This window comes from Apis cerana, linkage group LG11, assembly GCF_029169275.1.
Source record: "Apis cerana isolate GH-2021 linkage group LG11, AcerK_1.0, whole genome shotgun sequence".
In the NCBI taxonomy this organism is placed as follows: domain Eukaryota; kingdom Metazoa; phylum Arthropoda; class Insecta; order Hymenoptera; family Apidae; genus Apis; species Apis cerana.
In genome coordinates this window covers 8,041,847-8,054,743 of record NC_083862.1, presented here as the reverse complement: position 1 = coordinate 8,054,743, position 12,897 = coordinate 8,041,847, and the positions used below count along the sequence as shown (strand labels likewise).

General features: G+C 37.0%; 1 protein-coding gene across 14 annotated transcripts in view; it reads left to right on the top strand.

The window, feature by feature from the left end:
- The window catches only part of LOC108002344 (hemicentin-2), a 349,141-nt gene extending 337,760 nt beyond the window's left edge, over nucleotides 1–11,381 (top strand). For 8 of the 14 annotated variants that reach the window (XM_017063971.3, XM_017063972.3, XM_028669010.2 and 5 more), the window contains 2 exons: nucleotides 5,531–6,175; nucleotides 8,485–10,258. In XM_017063971.3, the coding sequence (XP_016919460.2) occupies nucleotides 5,531–6,175; nucleotides 8,485–9,249 (1,410 nt within the window). In that variant the 3' untranslated portion in view covers nucleotides 9,250–10,258. Of the gene's footprint in view, nucleotides 1–5,530; nucleotides 6,176–6,835; nucleotides 8,236–8,484; nucleotides 10,259–11,313 lie in introns of those variants that run through there. The other 6 variants (XM_062081671.1, XM_062081669.1, XM_017063973.3 and 3 more) reach the window with 3 other exon arrangements.
- The last annotated feature ends 1,516 nt before the right edge of the window (nucleotides 11,382–12,897 follow it).

The following is a 12,897-nucleotide window of genomic DNA, read 5'->3' as shown; positions in this document are numbered from 1 at the left end:
GCTAAAAATCACCCTTCAAACCTCGTAATACCTATAATTTACATTTCAACTTCAATTTTCGAATCGAAAAGTGATAAAATATAAAACGTTGATCGAAAACACTCGGTATAATTCGCATGAGAATGCTATACAATTTTTCCTCGGCACAAAAAAAAGTCATCGATATCACGTATAGCGGAAACATTTGTCCACAAACTGTGCGAACGGATAAACAAGAAAGCTGGAAACGTCAAAAAATATCCAACCATCCGAAAAATTCATCCTGTTTCGCCCGAGAAAAACCGTATACGATCGTCTACGCTCGTTAAAACAAAAATCAACAAAATTATTCAACGAATGAAACCTCATAGAAAACGAAGGGGGAGGGGAGGGATAAACCTTTCAACCTAATAATTCGAAAAGTATTGCTCTCTTTCTCTCTCCATTGGAATTGCAAAGCAGCTTCGAGCTAAAAAAAAAGCTCGTCGTTCGACGAGCGTTCATCGCAGTTTTCGCCTGTGTTTTGCCAGGGGAAACGTTTAACTGGAAACTGGCAACGCGCTTCGTCGTCCACTTTCGACATCAAAGAGTGGATAACAATGAATAAAAGTTCCCTCTTCGCCCCCCGATAGGGGTGGAGAACGCCCCTAATTTCGGAAATGGAAACGAGCGAAACTTCTGGGGCCGTGATCACGTCAAGGAAGAAGCGTTATTGTTCCGATTGAGGGTGAAACTAGCGGGGTGGGAGGCGAGGGAAAAATGTCAGAGGAGGAAATAATTAGCCCGCGAAGTTTTCATCAACGAAACCGGACACACGGATATCACGATCGTCTAAACGAGTTGTTCATCTTCGTCCTCGAGAATTTTCTGCTGGATTTTGATTTATCTCTTATCTGGATCCTTCTCACCTTCGAATTATATTTCTTTATTTTTCAAGCAGGAAATTTGAGAAAAGTATAAAGCTAAATCTTGGAAGAATTAATTTTAGAATTTTAAAAGAACGTGTTCTTTAAATTTTCTTCTTTAATGCGCGTTAAAGTTTGAGATGTAGTTTTTTTTTTTTTTTTCTATAAACCCGATTTTATCCACGATTTCTACGAGGAAAACGAGGTAAATAAATTATAAGCGGGTAAATTTATCTTAAAAAATGTATTATAAACAATTCGTATATAACTTTCTAATATTCCACCGGTCAAATCATTTCTCACAAACGGGGAATCGGATCATTCCAGCAAATCCTCTAAAATTTCCATGCGTGTGTACGCAACGTGTGGTTAGGGAAGCGGTTAACGGATGATGACAACGGGTGGGCATTATCATCCATCTTGACACCTTTGAACCAGCCAGCCAGGAGGATCAATTTCCTAGAGACGCTAAATAATCAGCGAGTCGATAAATGTTGGCCAATTTGCATCTCACGTTACCGAGCCGGCCCTCCTGTGATTACGCCATGGAATTGCCACGATGGCTGATTAAAGATGCAACGCGGCATCGAGCGCCCTTCAAAGCCCTTTCGACGGCCGCTACGATGCTTCAACCCTTCCTCCCCATTCCGTCCTTCCTCGGTGGTCGTCCATCCATTTCAATAATTGCGTGCCTTACCTGATCGACCAACTGTAACCTCCTCCTCCTCCTCCTCCTCCATCTGTAACCTGTTGTTGCATTGCGCCTCTTTTACCCGCGTTTGACCTTTTGCAAGCGGATCTGTTGTTGTTTGTTGCAACCAACCCTTCTCCATTAACAAACCGATACGTGTCGACGATTAACGTTGCTCGATAATTGAGTGCATTGGGAAGGTATTAGACTGCGGCGACTGAATGTGCAAGGGTTGTTCGACTCGAGCGGGGTGAAGGGAGTTAATTGCGGCTCCTTTGGAACAAGCGGCTACAAAGTTGAGAGGAAGAGTTTTTGAGATAAGAGATAAAGTGGGAATCGATGTTGCGAGGTATTTTATGGGGGAGGTAGTTTGGCGGAATTTGTTGGAATTGGAGTATAGTTTCGTTGGGGGAAAATGGAGGGATAAAAGGAGAGATTGGTTTTGGGGAGAAATGAAAAATTCGGTAGGAAAATGAGATTTCACGATCGATTAATCGAGTTTAATCGAGCAAAGATATCCTTTTGGGATTTTTTTTTTTTTTTTTTTTTTTTTTTTTTAATTAAAAATTAAATTGGCACGAGTATGGGGCGTCATCGCGTCGTAATCATTTTATAACACGGTTCTTTTCAATTTTTACGAGTAATCCCTCTGAAACAATGCGCCTTAATTTACTCTTTAAATTAACCCACTAACATAAAAAACATAAACCGCTCTTTGTTCTTTTGAGGATACCGATGGAAGGAGTTGAGTGGATTAAATGCACGACAAACGAGATTGTTAATATACATAATTGCATTTACCATGCCATTTAACTTCAGCATGTCAATTTAACAAAAGAAAAATTCGAATAGCAGGCCGGGTTAAATTACTTTTTTAATTTTCCTACGTTTAATTACGAGTAAATTATATAAAATGTCTTCATTGTATTCGTAATTAGAAAAGGATTGCAATTTAAGATTGCAAGATAATTTTCATTGTTTTACAAGACATACTTGTTTCATCCCTATTTTCTAGAGAGGAGCACGATTTGCCCTAGTTTCAAGACTTTCGTGTCGTTATAAAATTAATCAAATTAAATCATAAAGTTAAAATTGAGTTACACACCATGCAAACTTTACGTCTTCAAAGTTTTTCACCGTCGAAGTATTCGTTTTGAACGAACGTGACGTAAAATTTAATATTTTTTACATAAAACAAACATCGTATTGTAATTTCCCAATAACTATTTAATTTCAAATGAATCGATCCTTTCCAAAATCTTATCTCCAATTATTACCATTATTATACTACCATGTTAATTAATTCCATCATAAAATGCAAGCAGAACACGTTTCACCAGCAGCGACTATAAAAGATCGATCCAAAAAATAAATAAAAGTGCAATGTATTTAACGCCTCTTAATTTATTCAACTGGAACCACTCAATCGCGACGGTTAACAAAACATTCCAAGCTAAAAAGTCCCGGAAACTTTTCGCGCCGAGAATCAACCGCCTAAAACCGTGAAATTCGTTCGGGGATGGCGAGATCCCCGATGGTGGCGTCGATAAAGCAACGGCCTCTCTCTCTCCATGTAGCAGAAGCGTGAAGGGTTAATGAATGGATATTCAGGCGAATCCGTGCAAACCACGGGCCCGTCACGCCGACGTCCGTTGGTAAACGGGAAACGAGTCGTGGCCGTCATAAATCGTCATCGACGCGGCGGATTGATCGATATTGCGCATCGAGGCCGTGTCAAAATTACACAGAGAGATAACATATTAATTCTCCGATCACCGTCCAACACCCACTGTTCCTCCTCGTTCCAACAAATTTACTCGCGAATCTTTTCACGCGATCCTTTCCCTCTCTCCCTCTCTCTTGTGTAATAGCTCTATCATTTTCTTCAGTCGATTTATCGAAAAAAAACTATGTTGTTAATTCTTTGAAGCTTGATATTTTTCTTTTTTCTTATATTGCATCGTTGTTTCAATGCTTATTATCAGTTACAACGAAGATTTTAATTCACGGTTTGTATAATAGAAAATCATCAGGGGAATGGAAGTTTTCTTTTTGTGAATAAGAATCTTTTATATATCGATCGATTTTTTTTTCTTTTTTGGATTCTCTATGGATTGTTACGATTGTGACGATTAATTGTTCAGCATCGGCATTGGAATCAACGTAACCAGGTAAGTGGAATGATCGAGAACAGAGTGGAGCAGCTATAGAGCAGCTTGTTTCCTTTTTGTTCTTTCTTTCTTTTTTTTTTCTCTCTCTCTCGCTTTTTATTCGCCCGTTGATCTTGGAAGAGCCTGGAACCGACTGACAATTTTTGTTGCCCGCTCAGATTGAAATGAAGCAAACGCGACAATAGCCTTCTCGATGACCGGATCTCATTCTGCAGCCAGTTTGCCCGTTTCGCCTGTTTGCTTGCACGGCGCTAGTTGACATTTCGAGCGACAATAGCTCGGCCAATGGTTGGTGAACGAATTTTTTTGGACAGAAAACGATCTCTGTTACGAATGAGTATCTCTATCTCCAGTTTTATGACGATAAACGAATGGATAGTGAGATTATAGTTTGGTATAATTTATATTCTTTTTTTGATATATTTTTTTGTCGATTATGTATGTTAATTAGAGATTGTATTTCTAAAGAGATGATAAAGTTTAACGAAAGAAAATATATTCCGTTATTTTAACTATGAATTCTTTAAAATCTGTTATGATAATTCTATAATTTTTGCAACAATTTTAGAATTTGAAGAAGATTTTTAAAATGATTGCAGTTCAAAATTCGTAAAATTATTTATATCTCGTGTTTGAAAATTGGAATCAAAAAGAATTTTCAGAATTCTCATCTCGTTCTCATATTTTTACGTTAAAGTAATTTTAATAATTTGATTCGTCGAATTTTATATGGAGAAGAAATAAGAGTTCTTCGTTCATTTCAAAAAATATACGTCCATATTTCCTTTTTTCGAGGCAATGAACTGGCTGCAATTTGACGATTTTCACGAAACCCAAAGGTTCAATTGTTCAGTGCGTGTATCGAAAATTATTTATTTAGAGATATGTACAGAAGCATTTTGCACGTTTAAAATAGGAACAATTCATTCGAGGAAGATTTATTTCAACGGATGATAGCATAAATTTCTCGCCTATTTTCCGCGTAGAAACTTTCGATCGTGTTTGGTGTTATTCGAAATTAAATACGAAGATTAACAATAGCTACTTTGTATTATTTATCTTATTTTCACCGATATTTCCTTTCTGGCATTTCGTTAAATGCGAAACAAATGAAGAATTGTAACGTTTTAACGATACTTTCGATATTCGATTTCATTTCTGAAATTCGAGATCATAATATTTGAAGTAAAACGTGGATAAACGCCGCGATAAAATCGTTTGATTTATCGAATCGTTGATATTTTCAATTTTATTGCAAATTTATTTCTAATAGAACATTGATTAAAAATTGTTTTACATTTTTCTCAGCACTGAACCGTCCGAAGGGTTTCAATTCTTTTCACTCCAATTATATTAAAATGATTATCTCAAATTGATATATAATTATATACAATATATATTTAATATACAGAATTACATAAACTTATTTACTCCGTAGCATCGATTCTTTTTCTAATGACAATATTTCCTTTGATTTCTACCCCATCGATCGATAATATAAAACCAATACAAACCACAAATTGCCAATCAAAAAGAAACAAAAAAAAAAAAGATACATACAATAATAAAAATAAATAAAATACCCTCGAACTTTACAAATTCGAATTTCACAAACATCCATATACAAACGTTCCATAAAACATTACATAAAAAACATATTTTCTCGTAAACATCCGTACGAAAAAAGGGGGTGGGAAAAAATCCTATTTCCAAAACGAATTAACTTGGATTGGAGTGGAAAGAGGGATGGAGCATAAGTAGCGGCCGGTTGTCTTTTGTTTTAGTTGGTTTCCCCTATGTTTGCCCGAGTTTCGGCTTTGCATGGCACGTTGCACCACCACCACCACCACCATCATCATCATCATCACCGCTCCGTGCCGAGCTCGCCGTGCCCCTCGCGGCCGCCCAGCAGAACTGTGTCGCTCTGCGACGCCAGTTCCGGTTACGAGTCGACAAGGAGCCATCTAGGCCCCCACTATAGCGACTACAACGTGCCCAGGAACAATTCGCCCGTGTTGAGGTACAACAGCTTGAAGCCGCGACGAAGGAAGAACAAGCGTTCCCAATTCTACTCGCTCAGATTGTGCCGCGAGAACGCGCAGCTTCACAGGAAGTATCAGCTTTACGCCATTCCTATATACAAGTGCCCGCACAAGGCAGGAAGCGCGAGCACGATAACGTCGATCGTCAGATCATCGGGTACGCCCTCGACTTTGTCGGCGAGTCGGGGCCGAGATCAGTCCAAGGACGAGGAGGAGGAGGAGGAGGAGGAGAATAAAGGAGAGATCGAGAAACGGTCCCAGAAGCCGCCACCTGTGCCTGCGCCAAGGAAGTGCAAGAGGACCGATCCCTCGAAGCACACGTATCAAAACGTTCCCACTCCCGTTTTCCCGGCGAAAAACACCTCGTTGTTGCTCGATGGAGCCAAGGTTTGTCCACACGCTCGTGCCCCTTCTCGTATACCCGTATTATTGGCCATTGGCCTCGAAGAGGAAGAACGTTGCTGCCTCTCCATGAAAGGTGGGGGGCGTTTCTTGCGGTTCTCAACTGAAGAGGAGAAGAGGTGGGATTGATCGCTTGTTTCAGGGTGATCGATCGATGGAACGAATCTCTCTTCTCGTTCTTGCTCCCTTCCCCGGCTACTTCTTTCTTTTACTCGCGTAATGTTCGGTTCGGTTGATAAGCAGCATGTTTTTCCGAGGTTTATTTAGGGACGTTTCCATTTTTCATCGGGGAATGTTTGTCGGCCGATCGGAAATAGAAGATTTCGATTATTTACAAGTTTTCGGTTTAAACAATTTTTTCAAGTTCAATTTACAACGAAATACAACTTGTCGAACTTGTTAATTACCGTCAATGCGCAACCACAGCTATTTTCCACCGAATTATCCACCTTTCCTGCGATCGTCGAGACGAGACGATTCTTAGGTGGTGGGAAGACGAGACGGAGGGATTGCTCCAACGTAAGAGGCAGCAACGTGATTCGAGAGGGGAGGCCAAAGTGTAAATCCTGTCCTTTAAGCACCAGTTTCTAATAATTAGCATCTCTCGCACCTACTGCATGAGTACGATTTACGTTTCCGCAATAGATATAAAACAGCAGCTTCGAGCAAATAGGAGGTAGAGTTGCCGGAGTTGCCCAGTTATAATCGGAAATCATATTTTCCCTGCTAAGCTGGATCTGGCCACCTATGTAGCGACCGTCCTTGTGTATGTCGGCCGCTTATCAAGTAAGTTTCCACACACACACACACATACACACACACAGTCGTGCCATCGACGATAACCGATACACACGCACACGCACACAACTCATTTCTGGACAACACAATTCTGCTTGCCGCCAAGCTTTTCAACCCGATTCGTAAAAAAGAAAAAAGAGGAGGGGGAGGGGGAAGGAGGTGAAATATTATTTCTCGAATCTTTTTAAGGGCGAAAGCTCTCTCTCTCTTCCTTCTATATCCTCTTTTTTTTCTTTCGTTTTCGTTACCTTTCATCCCGTTTCGTTTTTTTGAAAACGTCTCTTTTGCACCGAGCCAAGTATTGTTTTAAAGAGACTGTAAAGAGATATTTACTCGGCTCGTCCGGTGGAAGCTGGTACCGTAGAAACGCGGATACGGCTCGCAAAGTCGCTTATCGCGGGCGAAAAGGGAAGAAAATTCTTTTCAAGATGCGACGCGAGCTTCAAACGATCCCACCATGTTATAACGAGTACTTTCGACGAGAAAGTACCGCGATAACGATGTTTCGCTCATTCTCCGGATTGCTGCGTAAGTATGCGCGCGTTGGATTTACGTTTCCGTGGTTCAGGGGAATTCCGATCGATGGTCACCGTCCTATTTTCACCGAAATAAAATTTTGAGAGAAAATTAGATTTAATGAAGGAGATTTGATCGTCGAGTAAAGCTAAAGATATATATATATATATATTTTCTCTCTGAATATTGGAATAAATTCACCAGTTTTTCAGAAAGTGATTCAATTTACAAATAGTTTGAGAAAGAAATGATACGAGTTCACTCTCGTCGAGAGATATTGTCAATCTTTGAAAAAAGAATATGAAAAGATATGAAGAGAACATAAAATATTTAAATGGATTTTACTTTTAGATAGTCTTAACAAGTTGACTCGCGTGTCGATCAAATATGATGGACGTATCTTTTTTAAGCATGTCATAGCGACTCGAAAATCAATATTATTAATCATACATGATAGACACATTGTTTGTAGATCTTGAAGCGTGATGACACGTGAAATAAATAATAATGGCATGAAAACTTCTCCATTCGAATGTTATCTGTCGATACGATCAATACCTCCCATGATATTCTCGTCCTGTTTGCTCACAAATCGAACAAATCCAATTGATTTAGGATATAATAATGAAGAAATTCAGAAAAAAAATTCGTTCGAGCTTAAAATAATTTTTATTCATTTTCAATCAAATTAATCGAATTTGAAAAGTTTTTCAAAATTCACGGTATCGCTATTACCAAAAAAATAAATAAATAAATAATCCATGGCAATAACGTTATCGAATCCACGAGGAATCCGAGCGAAATCGGGCGTTTTCGAGCAATCGACCGATCATCCCTCCCTGCGAGCCGTAATTATTCGAAATCGCGATCAAAAGACGAAATAACATTTCGCCTCCAGCCTCCGATACCGCGATAACCGGCATTAACGACACCTATCCCGACGGGCGTATCCCCCCAGCGACTAACCGTGCCTGTTGCAGACCGACAGCCTCTACAACTACAAAGAACACTACCAGCAACAACACAGGCAGGAGATGCAGCAGTACAGCTACCCGTTACCGAGCAACAGTTCCAGCCAACTAACACTGCCACTAACGCGCAGCCTCTATCATTCCTCGATAGTTAGCCCCTTACAGATCTCGTACGTGCACGCGAACAGCCGGCCCCCAACATTCGCGCAACAGCACAACGAGAATCACGTGATGCCAATGACGGCGGCGGCCGAGGACCAGCAGAATTACGCGAACCACGATCCCGCGAGGCAGCCGCAGCGCCGCCACGCGGCGAACCGGTCGAGCGATCGGGGCCAGAAATACAGGAAGCACAAGCGTAGTAGCGAGAGGAAGCAGAAGCAGAGGCGGCCGGATATATCCTCGAGGAGGACGGAAACGTACACGAGCGCCCCCTCCTGCGAGACGAGTTTCCACCAGGTCCAGGAGCTCGGCATACCCGAGACGTACAAAATCTCTTATCCCCATTATTACGAGGACGACATCGCGGAGTGTCCCACCGATTATCACAGAACGAATCCGAGCTCCCGCCAACAGATATGGGAACGGCAATCGTCGAATCGTTGCCCGGCCGAGAGCGCTACGCATTACGCGGATACAGGGGACACGAAGAACAGGAACAAGTCGAAGAGACTGTCGTCGAATTTGGGCGATGGAAGATCGCCGTCCGCGCCTACGATAATGCAGTACGCCGAGCTGCACTTCCGGGACGTCGGTCAGGAGATCGATGTCTAAAAGGTCAGTCGAAGTAGGGGAGGTAGATTTGTGTAGGCTGGATTCACGCTGTGGGTGAAGCATTGGAATATGGTTACGATTCGGGTGAGATCGGATGGGATCGAATATGATCGGATAGGATATTGGTATTTCTGCATTGCCAATTAAGATTGTCGGGATAATTTTCCATGATAGAGGGAAAATGATGCTATTTACATTAATGAGAGTTAGAAATGAAATTGGACTTGATTGGTTCGAGAAGACTGTTAATTATGGATCTGGTTATTGAAAGTGATAAACTCGATCCGAAGTCAATTGCTCACTTGTGTATAGTCCGAGTTCAGAAATAACACGAGAGTGTTATACCGAAGTCGATCACACCCGAATATTTCTCAAATTTTTGATTCTCAGAATTCAAAAGAAACTGTGTTGTATATGTAACTATGTGTTTTATAGAGGACGTAAATATGAAATTTGCGTATAAATTTTATCAATTAAATTTTCAAATTATGGAATTTTAACTCTTTTGCATCTGTAGGCGAGGAGATATCTCGTGATGTAATCTGGATTTCTAAAATAAAGGAGATACCTTTGTTTGACGTATTTTCTTATCGAGATAAGAGATATCTCGTGGAAATCAGGTTTTGAAATCAAATGTGTAAAAATTGATGAATTATTGTATAATGATTGTGTAATTAATGAATAATATGATATTTGATAAATAAAATTAATCATCGGAATATCTCGTGCATAGATGCAAAAGAATTAATTAAGGGAAAGTATATTTAATATAATATCTAAAATAAACGGTTCGATATAAATTGGTTTAAATTTATTAATATTATCAAATTTATTAAATATGTATTTGAAATAGCAAATAGTAAAAAATTTTCCAACATTTATAATCTACAGCGTGAATTCTTAATTAATGTTACCATTAAAGTATCGTTGAAAAATTAATCTTCGAACTTAAGACAAACAAAACTAAATATTTTCATTGTTATTAAAAATAAATTTAAGTTATTATGAATTATCGGATAATTTTGTTAAATATCATTTGGATTCTTGATTTTGCAACATTAAAGGTAGGAAAAGTTAATTTTATTTTCAAAAATAATTGGTTTATGTTATATTGTACTTTTACAATATGATTCTTTGATTCTTTTTTAAATTTGATATTTTTTTGTGCAATGCAATCGCTTTTTTCGTCTGCCTTTGTTTTTGTGTGTATTTTGTTACCTGTTTGCTTTTTTTTTGTCGCATACGCTTTCGAGCTTGCCATTTTATGATTTCAATAATTACCATTTTTATCTTTTATTTCTCGTATCGACAGCAACATTATTGGTAAGTATCTTAATTGAGTTGAAATTGTATTCAAAGAAAAAAAAAATTAAAAACAAAAAAGAAAATCTCACATAAATGAAACAGATAAATTATATACGATATATAAAACAAATATTCTCACAGAGGAATTTTTCTGGTGAATGTCAGTGGCATTATGTTTACACGAATATTACAAATTTTTGCAAATGGATGAAAAATTTTTGCATACAAATTCCTCATAAAATTTTGCAAATTTTCATGCGTTTTATCAAAATATCAATTATCCAATATATAAAAAATAACATTGCAAAATCTTTCTCGAAAAAACGTAAAAATTTAAATAAATTGTTTTATAAAAATCTACATTGAATATAGCGTTAATAAATTAAATATGGATAAGCGTGAAAACCTTTAAATTTTTTATTTACCTTTATCGAGTAATTAAAAAATTTTGAATATTAATTATTCAATAAAGATAAACAGAAATTTAATATCCACCAATGTTCAATATAAGATTTTCACGAAACGATTTATTTTAACTTTTTAAATTTCTATCACGATTTTTCATACATTGTGTATTATCCATCTTCTGATAAATTTTCTAAATACATTGTTGATAATTATCGATTCGCTCTTGCAAAAGAGAATCGTAGGAAAATTTTAAAGAGTCGAGAGTCGAGCGGTGTCCCTTGCTATTTGCAATCATAATGATGCACGACGCTGTCATATACATAACAATTGTATCTAAATGTTTGTTCGTAGGAGGGTCAGCAGACAAAGAGCGATACGTACATTTACTAGGACATTTTGGCGTCCGACATGCCTTGTAGGTACATTGTATTCTATGAATTACGTCGTATTGCTTAGATTTGTTATCAGTATGGCGATCGATTCAACGTACGCGTAACAACGTACGGACAATGAACCTCTCTGTTTGTAGAAGAAGCTTTCGATATTGTAGTTGTTAATCCTTTGCACTTGAAAACTACTTATATACGTGCAACAAATATTTTGCTTGGTGTTACAACGATTTCGTTAAAAGGGACTTGATCGAAAATAATATTTGTTCAATATTCTCGAACAAATGGAAAATTCGAAACGATTGTTATACTGTCACCGAGGATATTTATCATTTCGTATCATTCGTATCGTTCGATTAACTTTTGAAATTTATTACGCTGAAAAAAAATTTAATAAATCGTGAAACGTAATTGGAGGATCGTTTCTCTGTCTCGTGATTTTTTTTTTTTTTTTTTTTAATTTAAAGAATTTTATTATACGTTGTCCATAAGTTTCAGAAAAATAATTTATTTTTTTTTTTCAGTGATGGGATCGAGTTCAATATTATTTTATCAATATTTAAATGTTTATATTTATGGTGATTATAACAGATACTTCCAATTGCTAATTTTGAAGTTAGAAATAAAAGTATCTTAAGATTTTTATGCAAACAATACTTTGACGTATAAATCACTGTAACAAAAATATCATAACATTCACATATGTGAACTAGAAAGCTTCTTGATTATATTCTGTACTTGAAAATCTTATAGTACGAATTTATTTATGAAATTTATTTCTTCTTTTTTTTTTATATATATATAACAATTGGAATCTTTAAATTTAGATTTAAAATTATTTGCAATATACTTCGTCCCATCACTATTTGTTAATTGTTCTCAGAAATCTGCGATTAAAATTATAAGTTTCTCAAGTGCGTTATCGAATTCGATCTTGTCGCGATAAGAGAGTCGTCTCGTAAAATTATATTTTTTTATAGTCTTTTTATAATCGTGTGCTAGTTTTTAATTGATAATGTCTTATCGATAAGTGACACCAATTACATCATAGAAATCATATCTCGATGGAAGGTACGATGACATTAATTTTAAATATCTCAAATAATTCTGAATTAATCTTCATTTAAAATATTTCCAATATTTAACGAATATATGTCGAATGATATTTCAATAATTTTTAAATAATATAAGAAAAATCGTAATAAAAAAATTCGTAGACAATTTATTTATAGCTTTTGTTATTTAAAAATAATGCTTTATTAATGTATTATTATATAATAATAACGTTTGAAATAATTAATTTGATATTAAACAAGGCGCTTTAGTTTTCTAACAAAAATTAGAAATTTTTAATTTGCAGGACTTGTTTAATCACAATTGAAATAGAATATTTCTATTTTTAATCAGAGTTTCTCCAAGCATTTTCCGATGAACGAAAGAAGCTGAGCCAGAAAAGTAGCAAAAAGGTCACGTACGCGTAATAAACCCAATCCCAATCGCAAACTTTAACAAACTATTGACTCCGAACTTATGGACGTTAGTGTAA